This window comes from Populus alba, chromosome 3 (assembly GCF_005239225.2).
Source record: "Populus alba chromosome 3, ASM523922v2, whole genome shotgun sequence".
NCBI classification, from domain to species: domain Eukaryota; kingdom Viridiplantae; phylum Streptophyta; class Magnoliopsida; order Malpighiales; family Salicaceae; genus Populus; species Populus alba.
Window position 1 is genome coordinate 14,615,982 of NC_133286.1, and position 18,158 is coordinate 14,634,139.

Below are 18,158 nucleotides of genomic sequence, written 5' to 3' on the forward strand. Positions count from 1 at the left end.
TTGCCTACTAGGTTTGCATATTTAATAGGTGTGGAAATTAATTGTGATGTATGTAAATTAATTCGGACAATCCTGGGTTATAAAAATAAAAAACATTTGTGTGGCTAGTCATTTGATTAATGTAATCATGTCATGGTTGGTCATGAATGTTATTGATGAATATTAGCTAGTGAGAGGTGCTTTTGCCTTAATATCTACCATATGGTTGCCGGGAGAGGTCACCAAACAAATAATAGAATTGGGAATCAAACTTGTTTATGCTTAAATTATAAATTAACAAACAATTCCTCTCGTAACACTAACAACTTACAACTAACGGAGTGTATAATCTCCAAGGTGAGTCCGGATACAGATCTCGAGTACGGTTTTATGGGAAACAAGGCACTCCAGCCACATACGTAGATGAGTTGGAAATTTGTACGACCTGAAGTAACAAATACTACCAACTTACAACACCTGGGCATGGAAATGCGACCACAGAGGGATAATTAAAGCATCTAACATTATGCTTAATCTAACACGCTCGAGCTCCTTCTACAGTACTTCAAGCACTGTAACCCTGGTCTGAAGGACGCAAGTCCCCGAATTCGTGGCCGCTACATGCCGCGATACAAGCTTCCTCCATGGAGGCTTGAGAGACACCACCATTGCAAATGTTAGCAAATGCTCGCATGTGTTTCATCCCATACTGCGTCAATGATCCACAGTGTGTTTCAAACCGTCGAACCTGGAATTTTCGAAGTTTAGTAATTAATAACACAGTGAATGCGCAGCAAGGAAAAGACTTGAACTAGCATTTGTATGTTACCATCGATTTTAAGCATATCCAGTCATCTACAAGGGGAGAACCGGGTTCCCTGACAAATTTAAGCATGGCGGAACCTTTTTCAGGTCCAAATAATAGTGTTCCGACCAATTCCATGCTGCTGTCCAACTGAGTTCTATGCCTCGCAGTCTCTTTAATCTGATTGAGGATTTGTGTCTTCTTGTCTGAACCATCCTCGGATCTTTTGTACTGGAGGGAACAAAACAAGATTATAGCGCATCAGGAAAGATAAATCGTTACGTCCCAAAAGTACTGCTTCATTCCCAGATCTGCACTTACCATTTGCCAGAGGAAAACAAGCTCTGCATCTCTCTGGTTAACAACATCCATACGCCCACCAATGTGGACATTGTTTGGAGGGAAGTTTGCGCTAGCAGGATCGAAACCTTGGTACAGATAAAGCTTCTCTCCTTTGATGCTTTTGTTCCCATACTGCATCACATGGGATCCGGAAGTGAACGTATTGTAATTGGAAGTCCTGTCCTTCACCTGCGTAAACAAAAAACAAATCTTGCATTACACCAGCGCCAATTTATATTAAGCTGAGAGTAGAAATCCTCATTTAATGATAATTGTCGTCATTACCGCGTGATATTGTTGCTCTATTGTTTCTCTTCTGAGATCGTGTTTTCCACTGCAGGAAAAGAGAGAGTTGATAAAAAATAAAAAATTAAAACTAACAAATTCTAGCTTTCCTCAGAAAGGGACCTTCATCAATATCTGTGAACTACTATCGAAGAAGAATGAACTGAGATTGGTTTGCGTAGTACATGATAAGGATAGGAAGCAGCCATTATAGTACACACCTATCTTCCATCCAAGAAACACTGTACAAGTCCCCTAAGCAAGTGACATACTCTGGAGGTGGAGATGGCTCCATCCCAGGACAGTAAGTTCCCCAGCTATTCTCTTCCGCATTTGATGCTGTTGTCACGTAAATGTTTATGTCCTCGGGCATGATCCCTTCGAAGATGCTCCCACTCTCACAAGCTTCTATATACATGACCTGCGCGCGCACAAGAGCTTGTCAGCAATCAAATGTTTGTCAATTTCCATGGCAGTATACAGAATTACTGAATTGTGAGGAAAAAATCAATGGCCTCTTTACCATTTCTTTGTAACTCCCAGATGCATGTTTCTTCTTTAAAACCTCAATGAAATCCATAGCATATAGAAAAGGCATATTTGGCATCCCTATATTCACATGGTACAAGTCAGTGAGCTTCAATTTTCTCCCAAAACTGTGTGGCATTTTTTCCAAAACCTTGATTAAAAAACAGGGAACAAATTTGGAGGGAAAGGGTGCTCTTGTTATGGATGGGATAGCAACTGGTATATTTAGGCCTAAGAAATGAACCAGAACCACATGATCAAAAAATCTGAAAAAACTTACCAAGAACTCCAGGACCTCCGTGATCAGAATAGTACAAGAAGATCCTGTCATTGGGCATGCTATCCACAACCTTGCCACTTCCACCTTTGACAGCACTCTTGTTACCAAGAAGTACTGCATACAGATTCTCAGTGGTGACCTGCACGCCGGTGTAATCCTACCACGATAAACCATGTATTTCAACAGCTTCCGTGAAACTTTCACCATTAAAAGCCAAATTATGGCTTATAGTTAAATTAGTACAATAAATAATCATCTCAAATTCGGCCATAAACCTTATTGTCCAAATGCAATCAAGTGACCAATAAAATATGATGTGGTGCTCAAAAAATGACTTAAATCACTTGACAGGTCATCCGCAATCCTTTGATTATATTTTTCTGTTCCTTCAGAAAACCGTGTTGTTTAGTGGTCTATTGCTGAACATATTACCTGTTAATATTTCATAATCAACTTGTTGCCAACTGGGAAAAAAATAAAAAAAAAGGAATGATCGGATGCTCTATCGGATAGAATAGCAGCAGCTAAAATAAACATTAATGCAATTGATTTGCAACTATGTGAACAATAATAAAATTGTAAATGAAGAAGAGATATTTTGAGGAAAAGTCCAGTTTACTAATTCATAGTTTAATATGCTATAAATCAATATGAAAATGGCCGTCCTTTTCATTTTTAATAAATATTTATAAAATCCTGTCGGTAGTTTTGAATATCTTCTAGGATAGACCAATAAGGTTGAAATATAGATCTTACTAAGAACGCACCTTGGACGGACCAAGGTTGTCTGCAACTAAAATAAAGATGACACGTAGTGATAGAAGCCAATAATGACAAGATGCAACAATCATTGACGAACTTGGGATGGAATATGCCACCCAAAACCTTCAACATGGCAGACATGAGTGTTTTTGCTGTAAAAATACACTTTTCAATTAAAAACCCATAAAAATAATAATATTTCTTTGTATTTTTTAAACCTAAACATTGAAACAATAAAAAAAATGAATTTATATTATAATTTAATAATAGGAGTACATGTGGAGTAATTACCTTAGGCACACCGGCATAAACATCATCTCCTTGAGGATGGTTGATGATAACTCCACGTCTTGGGTTGAACTCATGCTCAGCTATATCATCAAACATAAACACCACTATGTTCTCTTCCTTTATCCCTCCTTTTCTTAGAAGTTGATACGCATGGCAGACATCCGCCTGTGTATATTTCACATGCATATCCACAATTAAATCATCGATGATTTAATCAATAGCATACACAAGCGTATTAGCTCTAACAAATCAAGTCCAAGAAGATAAATAAGCCACCTGGTCTCTAAAAAAAAAGGAATAAAAAAGAGGGGGCTAGCTAGCTAGTTAATATTTCACCTGATGCCTGTAATTTCCATAACCATTTGAACCGGCCACAAGAACTGCCCACCTTGTTCCAATTTCCTTACCATCATCAACATCAACTTCCGGTCCATCTTTCTCTGTTGGCATAAGAATTCCCGCATCAACCGGGTTTAACCGAGCGGCCTGGCTACGTTGTTCATGTAAAAACGACAGCATCACAAGTACGAAAATAGCGGACAGAAAATAGGGCTTATGGGTCTCCATCGGAAAGCCGACCTTTCCTGGAAACGATCAAACTAGCAGCGATGGTCAAAAACAATAACTGGTCAAGGAAAAACAGAAAACCTGGAGAGAAAATTAGGAAAAGCTAGGTGACTTGCAGAGAATCGGTGAAGGTGTTATAAAGTGAGAATTCGAGATGCCATGCGAAGTAAGGGGCTGACACGTTGGGGCAATGATGAAAGACCTGCAGGGGGTCCCAAAATGCTAAGGTTTATATGCAAGTGGGCTGTGCTGTGCTGTTTTCGTGTTTTGGAGCTGTGTTAATTAATTGTTTAAAGGAGAGGGGTTTTCTCGTTTCGATTCTTAGAGCAGGGGCCTTGTTGATTTTGTCCTCAAATAGTTTTGAAAGACAGCTAAAACTAGGTTACTGCCTCATGTTACGTCGAAAGTTAGAGCAGATTTTTTTTCAACCCAAAAAATAGCAACCTCGGAAGATGTATTCTCTGTCTTTTCCTGGTCACAGCTCCTTCGATCATACAATTCAAGCATTTAACATTACACGATATATAAGAACTAGGTTTTCATGAATTCGCTTTAAGCTTTAACGTAGACAATCTGAATTTAATGGAAAATTATTTTTTTTTCTTATATAAAAAACTCAACTATATATATATTGAACAAAAGTAAGTGGATGACAGACTTTTGCCATATGTTGTTTGAGAATATCTGAAACCTATGATGCACCGACCTCCCATTTTAGCAACTCAGTTTGGCCTTGGACCGGTAGCAGGGGGTATGTGCTCTTAATTTAGTCACTTAAATATTAAACAACATCAGGCCCTCTATTTTTTACTCCAGCCATTCAATCCCAAAATTAGTTTTTTTTTTTCCTTTTTTGGCAGCCCAATATTAATTAATTTATTCTTACTTCTACCTAGCATTTCTCCATATTAACTGGAATGTTTTTGGATTTGCAACTGTAACGTGTCGACTGCTCTCAATCAGCTTGACTCGATTGAGATGCAAACTCATTATTCCCTTGTAGACCCCTTGGATATTTTAACTACGATACATATCTAAATTTATGCGCAACTGTCAACCAGCTGGAGTAGCTCAGTTGGTTAGAGCGTATGGCTGTTAACCATAAGGTCGGAGGTTCGACCCCTTCCTCTAGCGTTTTTTTTCACTCGACAACCTTTCTTGGATGGTGGAATAGATTTCCCATGGAATACCTCCCCACTTGAATTTTAATCACTGAAGTTAGATAAGCCAAAACAATCAATCTCCAAGGAGTCAAGGTACTGCAAATGTGCATTTTCACTGACTCTAGTTCGAAAAGAATCAGAGACCAACCATGTCTTATGAAAGAAAATTGAAAATCACTAGCTGTAGTTCGAAAAGAATTAGGGACCAACCATGTCTTATGAAAGAAAATTGAAACTCACTAGCTGTAGTTCGAAAAGAATTAGGGACCAAGCATGTCTTATGAAAGAAAATTGAAACTACGATCCAACTTTATACAAGGAAGATGAATCACTATCCTGCCCATGTCCGCATACCACGTTAATGGGGATCTGCGAGCCCCAATTACGTGCAAAAACATGAATTTTGATTCGAAGGATGAAGATGATGAACCTTTTTTTAGTATATCTCCCCCTCCGTGAAGACCACTTTAATTTCAACTGTTACCATAAAGGCGAAATACCCAGAACTCCTCGAACCAGCCTAGGATCAAACACAGCTGGAAGAAGGACTGATCAACGAGCCTCACTTGGGACTGTTCCAGCTAATGAAGGAGACTTCTGCAAATGGACATTAGCTACTGATGCCAAACCAAATACAGCATTACATAAACTCTCACGAGGATCCAAGCGTCATTAATCCGAGCTTCAACAGGCCGTTTCAGCCAGCCCTTGCTAATTTTATCGGCATTCATTTGAAAAGAAATATACGCTAGTGATGTCAGTAGGGTTCATTGACTTTGATATCAAGATTATGAAATGAAGGGGTTTAAAGTAAATTTAATTAGTCATTTCAAGTGTGGAAGATTAAAATTATCAATGAATTATATTATTTCGATATTTTTTAAACTTGATTATCCGTTCCTTGTTTTGAGAGATTAATTATATTAGTAAGTTGTATTGGTATCATTATTTTCTTAAATTAACTTGATTAGTTATTTCTAATTTGAAAGATTAATGATACCAATAAATTATATTGATATCGATATTTTTTAAACTTGATTAGCCATTTATAATTTAGAAGACTAATAATATTAATAGGTTACATTTATATCAGCCTTTCTTAAAATTTATTAGTTGTTCTTGATTTGGGAGACTAATGATACCAATGAGTAACATTGTAACTTATTGGTATTGACATTTCTTAAATTTGATTAATTATTTCTGATTTGGGAGATTAATGATATCAATAAAATTCAGTGATATCAATTAATTTACACGGGTGATAGGTGACCAATGATAACATGTTGGAAATTGGGGTAAAAAATAAAATTATAGTAAGTAAATGAGATAAAAGATTGTATTCATCTATATGGAATAAAGAAAAAAGAACTTTCCTAAAAGTCATCAATTTAAATTTTACAAATCTCAGAACCACTAGAAACTTATATGGTCGTTAATTTCAAGACCCGTAGAATTAGTCAAAATAAATGCAAGCTGACCCGAACATCCATATTAATAAAAAAAAATTAGTTATATGTTAACTGATGTAATGTTATAGTTATATTAATATGTTGGTTGATATTTGATTATTGTATATTTTCAGGCCATCACAATCACAAGAGATATACCTTATTATCTTATTTATATAAACTATGTATAATAAGTTTATTTTGGATTATGAGGTGTTTTGTCCAAACATGTAAACAATAATGCTAAAAGTTATGGTAACATTTTTGATATAGTAACATATTGACTAATCTTAAAAAGTCATCGTACATGCTAAAATGGATATTAACGTCTTGATGAATCAAAAATGAATTATTAAAAAAATATATTATCAATTATCAATACTTGAATATTATTTTTAAGTTAAAAAAATTTGATTTAACTCGGAATACAAGTTAATAATATAATAGTTTATTATAATCAATTCATTGGATCAGCCCACTAATTTTGTGGGTTGATACCCGATCTTGGATAAGGGTTTAAATCGGATTACGCTTCAAGTCTCATCTGAAAATTATAATCTAAATTCCTAAATTTGGTTTAAAAAAACTTGAACTCTTATTATAAAATTTAAAATAAAACCATTTTTAATTCCAAAATGATTTCACGACTAGGCAGTCAAATTAGTCAAACAAAAACACAGCTTAACCAAAGCGTCCCGCTACAATGTCCCGTCACCAAACCCTTATGCGAATCCGAATCCATTTAGTAAAAATCACAAAAAAGAACATTCCAGAACCCACTTTCCTCTTCTTCTCCCGTCACCAGAATTCTCTCGTCTTCTTCTTTCCCTATATTACCCCTTCCCCTCTCCTCTCTCTCTATAAAATATCTCTCAGAAACCTCACTTACCTAAACGACATCACCCAGCACCGTTCAGCATGGCTGAAGAAGCCAAATCCCGAGGCAACAAGGCGTTCTCAGCCGGCGACTACGCTTCCGCCGTCGAACACTTCACCGACGCCATCGCCCTTTCCCCAACCAATCACGTTCTCTACTCTAACCGGTCGGCGGCTCACGCGTCTCTCCACCACTACGCTGATGCTTTAAAAGACGCTAAGAAAACCGTTGAGCTGAATCCGGACTGGTCGAAAGGTTACTCTCGCCTCGGCGCCGCTCATCTCGGCTTGCACCAAATCCAAGACGCTATCTCTGCTTACAAGAAAGGACTCGAGATTGATCCTAATAATGAAGGATTAAAATCCGGTTTGGCGGATGCTCAAGCAGCTGCCTCCCGGAGCCGCGCTGCGCCACCGCCTAGTCCGTTTGGTAATGTATTCTCCGGTCCGGAGATGTGGGCGAAGTTAACAGCGGATCCGTCGACGAGAATTTATTTGCAGCAGCCGGATTTCGTTAAGATGATGCAAGATATTCAGAAAAACCCTAATAATTTGAATCTCTACTTGAAGGATCAGAGAGTGATGCAGGCTATTGGGGTTTTGTTGAATGTTAAGCTTGGAGGGCCGAATTCAGGGGACGATATGGAGATTCCGGAGGAGACGTTCACTCCTCAGTCCTCTGCGTCGGAGAGGAAGGAAGATAAGAAGATGGAGGAGGAGAAGGTAGCGGAGCCAGAGCCAATGGAGGTAACGGGGGAGGAGAAGGAGGCTAAGGAGAGGAAAGCTCAAGCAGCGAAAGAGAAGGAGTTGGGGAATGCAGCTTATAAAAAGAAGGAATTTGAGAAGGCTATTGAGCATTATACGAAGGCGACAGAGCTTGATGATGAGGATATTTCGTATTTGACGAATCGTGCTGCTGTTTATTTGGAGACGGGAAAGGTAAATTTAATATTTTGCTGTTTATTTTGGTTTGATTTGCTTCATATTGGCTTTAATTTTATGGGCTCTATGATTTTTGAATGCTGTTACTTGTGCTACTGACAAAAAAGATTTTTTGTGTGTGTTAGATTTGGAATGATTGCATAGTCTTAACTCTTAAGGCTGTCTGTTCTTGTTTAATGTTAACTATCTTAAAACAATGCACTCTTTGTTGGATCTTAGTAAGGAGTCGCCCAAGCTGTGTAACATTACGCTGTTGACCAAGTTCCTTGCACATACTATTTTTGAAGGGTGAGAGTATTCTAGTGACGTTTTATCTTAATAGAAATAAAGAGAAGTTCTGTTTATTGAAGGACGAGTCTATCATGTACACACAAAGCTCAGATTATAGTTTGAGAAGAGTCTAAATGGAGACTAGGGGAACATAAGCATGATAACAAATCTTCTGTCTCGCTCTTTCTGCTTCCTTTTATTAAACTGTAAATAAGTAATAACGCTTGGTTGTCTCCCACCTTTCTCTTCGTAAGTTTGGGTCCAAAAGGAGTTGCAAGTTTTGGTAACTATTGCAGTGGACTGCATTATGCGAGGAAGACATTGACTAGGGATCTCCGATTCAAGTGTTTTGAAATTCGTCTGGAAATGGATTGAATAGAATGATGTCGGGTTATGATGATCATACTTGAATGGAATCTGGGGTATATTAGTCCTGCTTTTTGTAATAGCTATTGAGAGAAATTCAGGTGATCACTCGCAGTCTGACTAGCTTACTCTGCTTCGATGAAAGTTCTTAATGTTATCGTGCTCACACGGGCTAACCATGGTTTTGTATAGGAGTAGAATTATCACCTGTTTTTACTATTTGATTTCACTTGTACCCCTTTCTGATCCAATTACAATTTTCAGTATGATGAATGTATTAAAGATTGTGACAAAGCTGTTGAAAGAGGTAGAGAGCTTAGATCAGACTTTAAGATGATAGCAAGAGCATTGACAAGGAAAGGAACTGCCTTGGTGAAAATGGCAGCATGCTCACGGGACTATGAACCTGCCATTGAGACTTTCCAAAAGGCCCTTACAGAGCATCGCAATCCAGACACACTGAAGAAACTAAATGAGGCGGAGAAAGCAAAGAAGGATCTTGAGCAACAAGAGTACTTTGATCCAAAATTGGCTGAGGAAGAGCGTGAGAAAGGTAGCTACTCCTTGTTCATGTTTAGTTGCTGGTTATTCCTTTGAATGCTGTTCATATTATTCTGTCACTTAATCCATTTTGTTACATATGTGTATGGTGTGATGGTGTGCACTTTCTGCAGGCAATGAATCTTTCAAGCAGCAGAAGTATCCAGAGGCTGTGAAGCACTACTCAGAATCTTTGAGAAGGAATCCTAAAGATCCCAAGGTAGTAACAGTCACCCAAACATTTTCGTATGTATGTGATTGGTTTCAGTTGTTCCGCTCTAATGCTTGGCTGGTTGCTGCTTACAGACATATAGTAACAGAGCTGCATGCTACACCAAACTTGGGGCTCTTCCTGAGGGATTGAAGGATGCAGAGATGTGCATTGAACTTGATCCCACATTCTCAAAGGGTTATACAAGAAAAGGTGCTGTTCAATTCTTCATGAAAGAGTATGATAAAGCCTTGGAAACTTATCAGGAGGGTCTGAAACATGACCCTCGGAACCAGGAATTGCTAGATGGTGTTAGAAGGTATTTATTTATCTAGATTTGTTTACATTTAAGTGTACACATGGTTGAGAGAGTTGAACTGTGCTCTCACTTCTTTTACAGATGTGTGGAACAGCTCAATAAGGCCAGCCGTGGTGACCTAAGCCCTGAGGAGCTAAAGGAAAGACAGGTAATTTTATTTTTTTATGAATTACACGTTTAATGCTCAGAAAGTTTGAGTGTTGGCGGGATCATTGGTCTTGAATTTGTGACTTCCATTTGCAGGCCAAGGGAATGCAGGACCCGGAAATTCAGAACATTCTCTCAGATCCTGTCATGAGACAGGTAAGGATTTAAACTGCCTTCCACCCTTTTCTCTAGATCCGCAGAACAAATGCAAAATCGAAGATGGTTGCAACTGTGCGTGGTAGTAATAATACATTTTGTCACAATCTTCAGGTGTTGGTTGACTTCCAAGAGAATCCGAAGTCTGCTCAGGAACACACGAAGAACCCAATGGTGATGAGCAAGATTCAGAAGCTTGTCCAAGCTGGAATTGTCCAGATGAGATAGATATGAATCGAAAAAAGCAGTTAAATGGGCGAAACTCTCTTGTTTTTGTTTTTTTGAACCTTTTCACCAGTGAAATGTAATTTCCAATGTGAATTTGAGTGGGCCAGGTGGTAAAAATTAATCGAATTTGGAAAAGTTTTGATCTGTTTATATTTGCTTGCGTGTGGACACACATTCAAGAGTCGTGCTTGCCCTTAATTGGATAGCGACAAGGCTCCTCTAGGATATGAAAAATTAGCCATGTGCAGTGGTTCCTCCCTGCAGGACGTGGTGCTTTTGCATGAGCAAGTCCAACGGCGGGATCCTTTGGAATTGCTTTATTTCTGTGTGTCAACTGCCACACTCAGGGAAATCAGAGAAAGCTACAGTTAATGCAAAAATGACTGTCTTTAGATTCCTCGATTCGCTCACATCAATGAATGAACAAAGAAGCGATGAGCATAGAGAATAACAGGGATGGTACTCTCAATTCTGCTTCGTCTCCCAGGATTATGTGTCTATTTACACGCGTAACGCACTTTTATTAGGTTTACTTCGTATTTGCTCCCTTGTCCGCTCGCAGCACGGAAAGGGTTTCAAGGGTGTTGTATTTTAGGACATCAAAATTATCAGAAACACATCCTAATATAGCTATGCCAAACAGTGCTTCCTTTCCATCCATTTCTAAAACGTACCTCTAATCACCTCTATCGAATCTGTGTACATCAAGCTTTTCTTCATGGAGCATCCCACCAATTCCGAGTTATGTCCTTGAACTACAAGTTTTATCCCAAGATTACTACAAGAATCTGAGTTTTTCTAACCATGCTATTAATTGAATCCATGTTCCGATCTGCTTCTACTATTCTCTACGGAGGCAACCAAAATTTTCTACTTGCAATCTGCCCAATCAACAACTTCCTTTTTGTCAGTGGTATTGTCAATCTTCCCTTAATCTCATATTCTCGTAATTAACTCCCTCATCTCTACAGGTTCAGTCAAATTTAACAATAATTTTCCAGGTTGAAACAATGCCACGTTTGTCAAACCTTAATTCTGTTTTTTTAGTAAATCCCTTTGCATTTTACATATAAGAATGGTACAAAATAAAACAAAATTGGTTACTTGAAACAAAAGGCATCCATTTAACAAGAACACAATGCTCCGTCCTCTTCAGGGAATCAGAAAAACAAAATCAAGCAGCAACTTCTTGTTCTTTCGCAGCAAGCTGGTTTTGGATATGTTGAGGGACAACATCAAACTTGGCTAATTGCATGGTGTAGGATGCACGCCCTTTCGTCATTCCTCGAAGTGTACTAACATATTGGAACATCTCAGCCAGTGGAACAAGGGAATCAACCACCTGCATTAATCCCAAACCAACCCGTTTAAGAGATTGGAAATGAGGCTCAGCAAAGATCAAGGAAAAATAATACAGGACCATCTCACATGGCATCACATACCTTCAAACCACCAGGTTTGTCACCAAAGCTGTTGATCTGACCTCTTCTTGAGTTGAGATCACCAATAACATCACCCAAATGTTCTTCAGGTGTGACTACTTCAACTTTCATTATAGGTTCTAGCATTCTTGGACCAGCTTTCTTTATCCCTTCCCTGAAAGCCCCTCTGGCCGCCAGTTGAAATGCCAGCACACTTGAATCAACATCATGGTAAGAACCATCTACCAAAACAGCACGTACATCGACAACAGGAAAGCCAGCAAGCACTCCGTTAGACATGCACTCCTCGAGTCCTTTCATCACTCCAGGAATATATTCTCTTGGCACTGCACCTCCCTTGATTTCACTTTTGAACTCATATCCAGTCCCTGCCTCCATGGGCTCAAACCGCACTGTTATATCAGCAAACTGTCCTTGCCCACCAGACTGTTTTTTGTGGACGTACTTCACTTCTGCTACTTTGGAAATGCTTTCACGGTAGTTTACTTGTGGTGCACCAACATTTGCTTCTACCTGTTTAAGGAAAGCAACCATGCCATCACAATTCAAATTAACATCAACCAGTATTTTTGTTCTCAGTAGATTTTCAAAAACTAAGTGTTGAACAGAGCTTCTCTGTTAGTTGTTCTGCAGGAAACTGTCTAAAAACAATTTAATCAAAATAAAATTAATCCATAGAAGTACTGTGACCAAAGAATCCAGTTTCAGTCTGTCAGATTCCTGCCTCTCTCTCTCGGATAATTAAGTGGAGTCTGGTTTCTTACTGAATCTACACTTGCCAGCCAATAAAATAGCATGACGTGCGGGGCATGTAATCTAGCATATTATGATTGTACATCTTAATTGTTACATGGATAGGGGACTGAATGCAAAATTAAGTATTTAGCCGTACCCAGCAAACACAATATTTTCAAGTAGCATACAAGTCAAAGAACATTCAAAATCCAAGTTGATGAAGATTTAGAGTGAAAGAATACTTGAAATTAACTTGAAAATTAGAAATTCAAACCTTAAATTCTCTCTTGAGGCGATCTACAATAATCTCAAGATGCAATTCTCCCATTCCTTCGATCACAGTCTGGTTGATTTCTTCGTCACGTGAGAAGTGGAAAGAAGGGTCTTCCTGTGCAAGTTTGACCAAACCAGTCGTCATCTTATCAACATCAGCTTTAGTCTTGGGTTCAATTGCAACCTTAATGACAGGATCAGGGAAGTCCATCCTCTCAAGCACAATAGGATTATCAGGATCACAAAGAGTTTCACCAGTTATGGTATCTTTTAGACCAGCAAGAGCAACTATATCACCAGTTAAAGCTACTTTAACGTCCTCTCTGCTATTGGCATGCATTTCTAGAAGTCTTCCAATTCTCTCTTTTTTACCTTTGTTCGCATTCATTACATAAGATCCTGCACTTAGCTTCCCTGAATACACTCTCACGAATGTGAGGGATCCCACAAATGAATCAGTCATGATCTTGAATGCTAGTCCAGCAAATGGTTCATCATCAGTTGCAGCCCTTTCAATTGTCACTTCTGGGTTCTCAGGATCAGAACCCTGCATTGCTGGCAAGTCAATAGGCGAAGGCAAATAATCAATGACAGCATCAAGCAATGGCTGAACCCCCTTATTCTTAAAAGCGGAGCCACATAAGACAGGGACAAAAAGGCTTGCAATCGTTCCTTTCCTAATTAATACCTTGATTGTTTCCTCCTCAGGCTCAACTCCCTCTAGATAGCCCTCCATAGCTTCATCATCCAGCTCAACTATGGTCTCTATCATCTGTGCACGGTATTCTTGAGCCAACTCTTGAAGATCAGCTGGAATATCCTCATATGCAAACTTTGCACCCAATTCTTCTCCTGACCAGACTATAGCTTTCATTTTCACAAGATCAACAACTCCTTTAAAGCTATCTTCTGAACCAATTGGGATTTGAAGAACAAGTGGTTTGGCACCCAAGTTTGTCACAATCATGTCTCGAGTTCGGAAAAAGTTTGCTCCAAGCCGATCCATCTTATTGACAAAGCAAATTCTGGGCACTCCATATTTATCCGCCTGCCTCCACACAGTTTCAGACTGTGGTTCCACACCAGCAACACTGTCAAACAAGCAGATAGCACTGTCCAAAACCCTGAGAGCTCGTTCCACTTCAAGTGTGAAATCAACATGGCCAGGAGTATCAATAATGTTGATGCGATGCTTGTTCCAAAATGTGGTAGTTGCAGCAGAAGTAATGGTGATCCCTCTTTCTTGCTCTTGTTCCATCCAGTCCATTGTAGCTGTTCCCTCATGTACCTCCCCTATTTTGTAGTTTCTTCCTGTATAGTACAGAATCCGTTCGGTTGTGGTAGTCTTTCCTGCATCTATGTGAGCCATAATCCCTATATTCCGGTAATCTTTCAAAGGCACCGTACGCTTTGCCTCTGGAAAAAGGTAAAGTAGAAAACATGTTAAGCCAGATGTGGAGACTACAACAAGTACCAATCATTTGACACAAGGAAATTCATATTCTAGATTAAAGATTATTTTTAAAATTCATGTGCCTCAGCTCACGTACTCAATAAAGTAAATTTGAATCTTGCAGACAGTATGCAACTAGAACTTCTACAATCAATCAAAATCACGAAGCTATCCTAGGAAGGAACCTTATCAGTCACCTAAACCCACAAAGCAGCATAGTTATGTGACTTCTGACACTGATACAGATAACATAAACTGTAAAGGCTAGAGTCCGAGCAGCCTTTGTGATAAGAAAGAAATATAAAGCGAAGGCCATGTGCAGGAAAAATAAACCTTGCACTTTCATATATCCACAATCCAACGGCTCATAAGTTTAACAGGGAAAAAAAAACAAGCAACCTCTTTTCAACCAACCGAATACTCAACTCATTTCCTCTGTCATGGCAGTAAAAAATCCAAGCTTTAATGTTAATGCACTCGAAGAAGAAGAAACTCCATTAATAAATCACTGAAAAATAGAAAAGCAAAGGAACAGAATAAAAGTAATTCCTATCTCAAATTCCATTGCCAGATATGTAGCGAAAACAGAAAAGACAAGCACGATATCATCAAACACATACAACAAACAAGTATTTCACAGACGGGTTCCTTCATAAACCCAAAAAACACTCCCGCACACAACACCAAACTAACTCCAAAACAAAGAAATTCAGATAATAAAAACTGAAACAGAAAGAGACCATCAGCAGCCATGGCAAAGACGGAAAAGTTTCTCCTCCTCTCTCGCAGTTGGCGTGAAGTTGAGAACTTAGAAGAGTGTGAGCCAATGCGCGCAGAGCTTCCCAGGAAATGAGAGAGAGAAGAAGATATCGAAATTGAAGCACGAGAAGAAGGGAGACCAAGAAAGTGAGTTGGTCTTCTTTGAGACCCATTGAAATTGCAGGGTGTGCTTGAACCTGAGGCTGAACCTGTTAGCCTCACTGTCTCCGCTGCCATTTTTATTGGTTTTTTCCTGTGTGTTAAGAGACCTACCTTGAGTCTCTCTCTACTGGTTTTGTGTTGTGGTTGGGCTTGTTTCGTTTGGGGATAACGAAACACTTCTGCTTTGGCTCGGGCTTCTGTATTCCACTTAATTTTCTTCTTTTCCTTTGAGTAATTGCTTAAAATTGAGCTTGCGTATTGTCTGCCCCTTTATTTGAAGAAATTAACGATATTACCTAAACTACTCAATTTTTTTTGGGCTTATTTTTCCGACGACTAACTTGAAAAGAAAATATGTGACATTTTATTATCCAACATAATCTGTCGAGGACTGTTAAAAGAAAGGTTTTTTTTTTTTTCTTTTTTTCTTTTTTCTTTTTTTGATCAAGGAAGATAAAGGATTTTCAGAAGGTAAGAAAAAAAGGATATTTTTACGTAAAGATTTCAACAAATTAATTGTTTATATGTGAATTATGTGTTGAAGCACGCAATGAATGAATGGATCTTGCACAAAACCTTATCCGAAAACACACCAACCATTGAAGGGAAGAAAAAAAGGAGGAGGAGGAGGCTTGGAAGATATTGTTTATCTGAAGCGTGGCAGTTCTAAGAATCTCGGAAATTATATTGGTTAAAAATGTCACTGAACACAATTATTTTTTTTATTCAATTATAAAAGAGAGCATTTATATCAAAATAATCTAAAAATATATAAAAAACATAATTTAAAAAATACAGGATTTTATAAAATATAGAGGCTTTAAAGCGGCCACGCAGCTCAGAATATCTCTTCGTGGGTGTTTGTGACAGGGTGGGCCAACGTAAAATAGCCTATCCAAACTTGAAGCCTGGAGTGGAGAGCTCGCATGTGACTTGTTGATTTCCTGACCTCCAGATCCAACGAGGTCTTACTTTTCTTATTCTCATGAAAAGAGGATTAGTTTCTTAGTTCACAGAGGAAAAATAAAAAAAATAAAAAAAACACAATTGTTCTCTTGTTTTAGGGAAATATTAGCCCCCAAAAATCTTTACGTTCGTATGTGGTTCCTAAATTACCAATTTAATACCCCCATTTTTATTTTTATTTTTAAGGCTAAGAATCATGCCATGCGGCCTAAAATATGCCCAGTCACGTGGGCTTCTTATTCAGGCCCATATAATCGTATTTGCCAGTTTGACGTGTTTGCATGCTCTCTCAGGATTCACACACTTTAAGCATCAAAACCAAATAGCTCAGCCCAAAGACAAAGCCCATCCACCTGCCCACATTGTAGTTTGTGAAGTCTGTCTTTACCGTTTGGGTCATTCAATTCTGACTGGGTTTTCACGCTCTAGAAAGTAACAGCCCAATTAAAGATGGTTTTGTCGTTGAAGGGCATATCTACACCTGGCCCACGTTTTAGAGCTATAGGCAACGCTCACAAGAAGCACCGTAAGAAAGCCCTAAAGGCCCAAAAAGCTCATCCGAGCATGTAGCATCTAAAATTGATTGCGTTCTATTGGACTTGGGCATATGTATATATACTATATTACCCTTTACACGGACACGTCTGAGCTCAAGGCATGTAGACAACCTTTAACCACAGCATAAGTCATCTTCAGCTTAATAATTCTCTTTTAATCTTCTTCTTCTTCCAAACAATTTTCTTTACATTCTATAAACACACCTCACATCCTCTAAAGCTTCATTTCTTATACTTACTGGAAGGCCCTAGACACAATCAGGGACTTGTTTTTGCTGTGCAGTTATTTGTTAGTTTATTTGGCTGTGTGATTGTGATTATTTTTCAAATAATTTTTTATTGTAATTCATGTCAATAATATTTTATTATTTTTTAAAAATTATTTTTAACATCAGCACATCAAAATGATTTGAAAATACTAAAAATATATTAATTTGAAATTAATAAAAAAAAATTCAAATTTTTTAAAATACAAAAACAAACAAATCCTCATCCATTATCCCAAACTTAAAAAGTCATAGATGATTTCCCAAGTCCAGAAAAGAATATGTATTAAATGATTTTAGCCATCAACTATAAGCTAATTTCGATAGTTGAGTCATCAAACTTCCAAATCAATTATGGTTTTTTGCCCCCTGGGATTCAGTTAGGAAATTGCCAAAAACACCACATGATTGATAGCAAATTCATACTATAATTATAAAATATATTAACAAAGTCAGGCAATATACTATTTTCTTACGTTCAAAGACATTATGGACTCCAATGTAAGGGAACCATGATTGAAAATCTTCACTTGGTTCATGTAGTTTTTTTTTTTTCATTTGGTCCATGGAGTTTTATATATTTTACATTTTAACTCCCAAGCTTTATTTTCATCACATTTTAGTCACTAGATTATGAGAGATAAGAAAGAAAGTCATTGAAAAGGAAAGAGGAGAGAAAGATTTTGACCCTAGTATTTTTATCACAAAAAATATCATTTTAATGTTAATGGGTTCGTCTTTTTTAAAGTTTTTTTTTTTTAAATTTCATCATTCAATATTAATTTTTCTAAAAAAAATTTGTTTTCTATGGTATTTTTTAATTTATTTTCTATCAGGTTATCCTTATCTTACGACCTTTACTACAAGTTTTACAAGTTAATTTGGGTTAACTCGCTTTTTATTACCTAAATTGCATGTACATCACTACACCTAAAGTTAACTCCGGCTAATTTTTTTTTTAAATCAGATTTCATGCTTCTAAAGGTTTTTTTTTTTTTGTTTTATGTATTCAATTTTTAAAAATATTATTCTTATTCATC

General features: G+C 37.8%; 3 protein-coding genes and 1 non-coding gene across 4 annotated transcripts; 2 read left to right on the forward strand and 2 right to left on the reverse strand.

The window, feature by feature from the left end:
• Nucleotides 1-238: 238 nt before the first annotated feature.
• LOC118028576 (vacuolar-processing enzyme) lies at nucleotides 239-4,131 on the reverse strand. The gene is made up of 9 exons (XM_035032198.2): nucleotides 3,609-4,131; nucleotides 3,273-3,437; nucleotides 2,220-2,376; nucleotides 1,935-2,020; nucleotides 1,633-1,832; nucleotides 1,412-1,460; nucleotides 1,106-1,315; nucleotides 809-1,015; nucleotides 239-727 (listed from the first exon to the last, which is right to left on the reverse strand). The coding sequence occupies exons 1-9, from the start codon at nucleotides 3,837-3,839 to the stop codon at nucleotides 545-547; spliced, it is 1,488 nt and encodes a 495-aa protein (XP_034888089.1). The 5' UTR covers nucleotides 3,840-4,131; the 3' UTR covers nucleotides 239-544.
• A 768-nt stretch (nucleotides 4,132-4,899) lies between these two features.
• TRNAN-GUU (transfer RNA asparagine (anticodon GUU)) lies at nucleotides 4,900-4,973 on the forward strand. Its single transcript has one exon. It is a non-coding gene; the product is annotated as a tRNA-Asn (tRNA).
• Nucleotides 4,974-7,205: 2,232 nt separating this feature from the next.
• On the forward strand, nucleotides 7,206-10,655 carry LOC118028575 (hsp70-Hsp90 organizing protein 3). The gene is made up of 7 exons (XM_035032197.2): nucleotides 7,206-8,265; nucleotides 9,169-9,457; nucleotides 9,579-9,664; nucleotides 9,751-9,974; nucleotides 10,056-10,122; nucleotides 10,218-10,277; nucleotides 10,392-10,655. The coding sequence occupies exons 1-7, from the start codon at nucleotides 7,369-7,371 to the stop codon at nucleotides 10,503-10,505; spliced, it is 1,737 nt and encodes a 578-aa protein (XP_034888088.1). The 5' UTR covers nucleotides 7,206-7,368; the 3' UTR covers nucleotides 10,506-10,655.
• An 868-nt stretch (nucleotides 10,656-11,523) lies between these two features.
• Nucleotides 11,524-15,592, reverse strand: LOC118028574 (elongation factor G-2, chloroplastic). Its single transcript, XM_035032196.2, has 4 exons — nucleotides 15,149-15,592; nucleotides 12,957-14,371; nucleotides 11,948-12,460; nucleotides 11,524-11,847 (listed from the first exon to the last, which is right to left on the reverse strand). Exons 1-4 carry the CDS (start codon nucleotides 15,402-15,404, stop codon nucleotides 11,680-11,682), a joined length of 2,352 nt encoding a protein of 783 aa, XP_034888087.1. The 5' UTR covers nucleotides 15,405-15,592; the 3' UTR covers nucleotides 11,524-11,679.
• Between the last annotated feature and the right edge of the window lie 2,566 nt (nucleotides 15,593-18,158).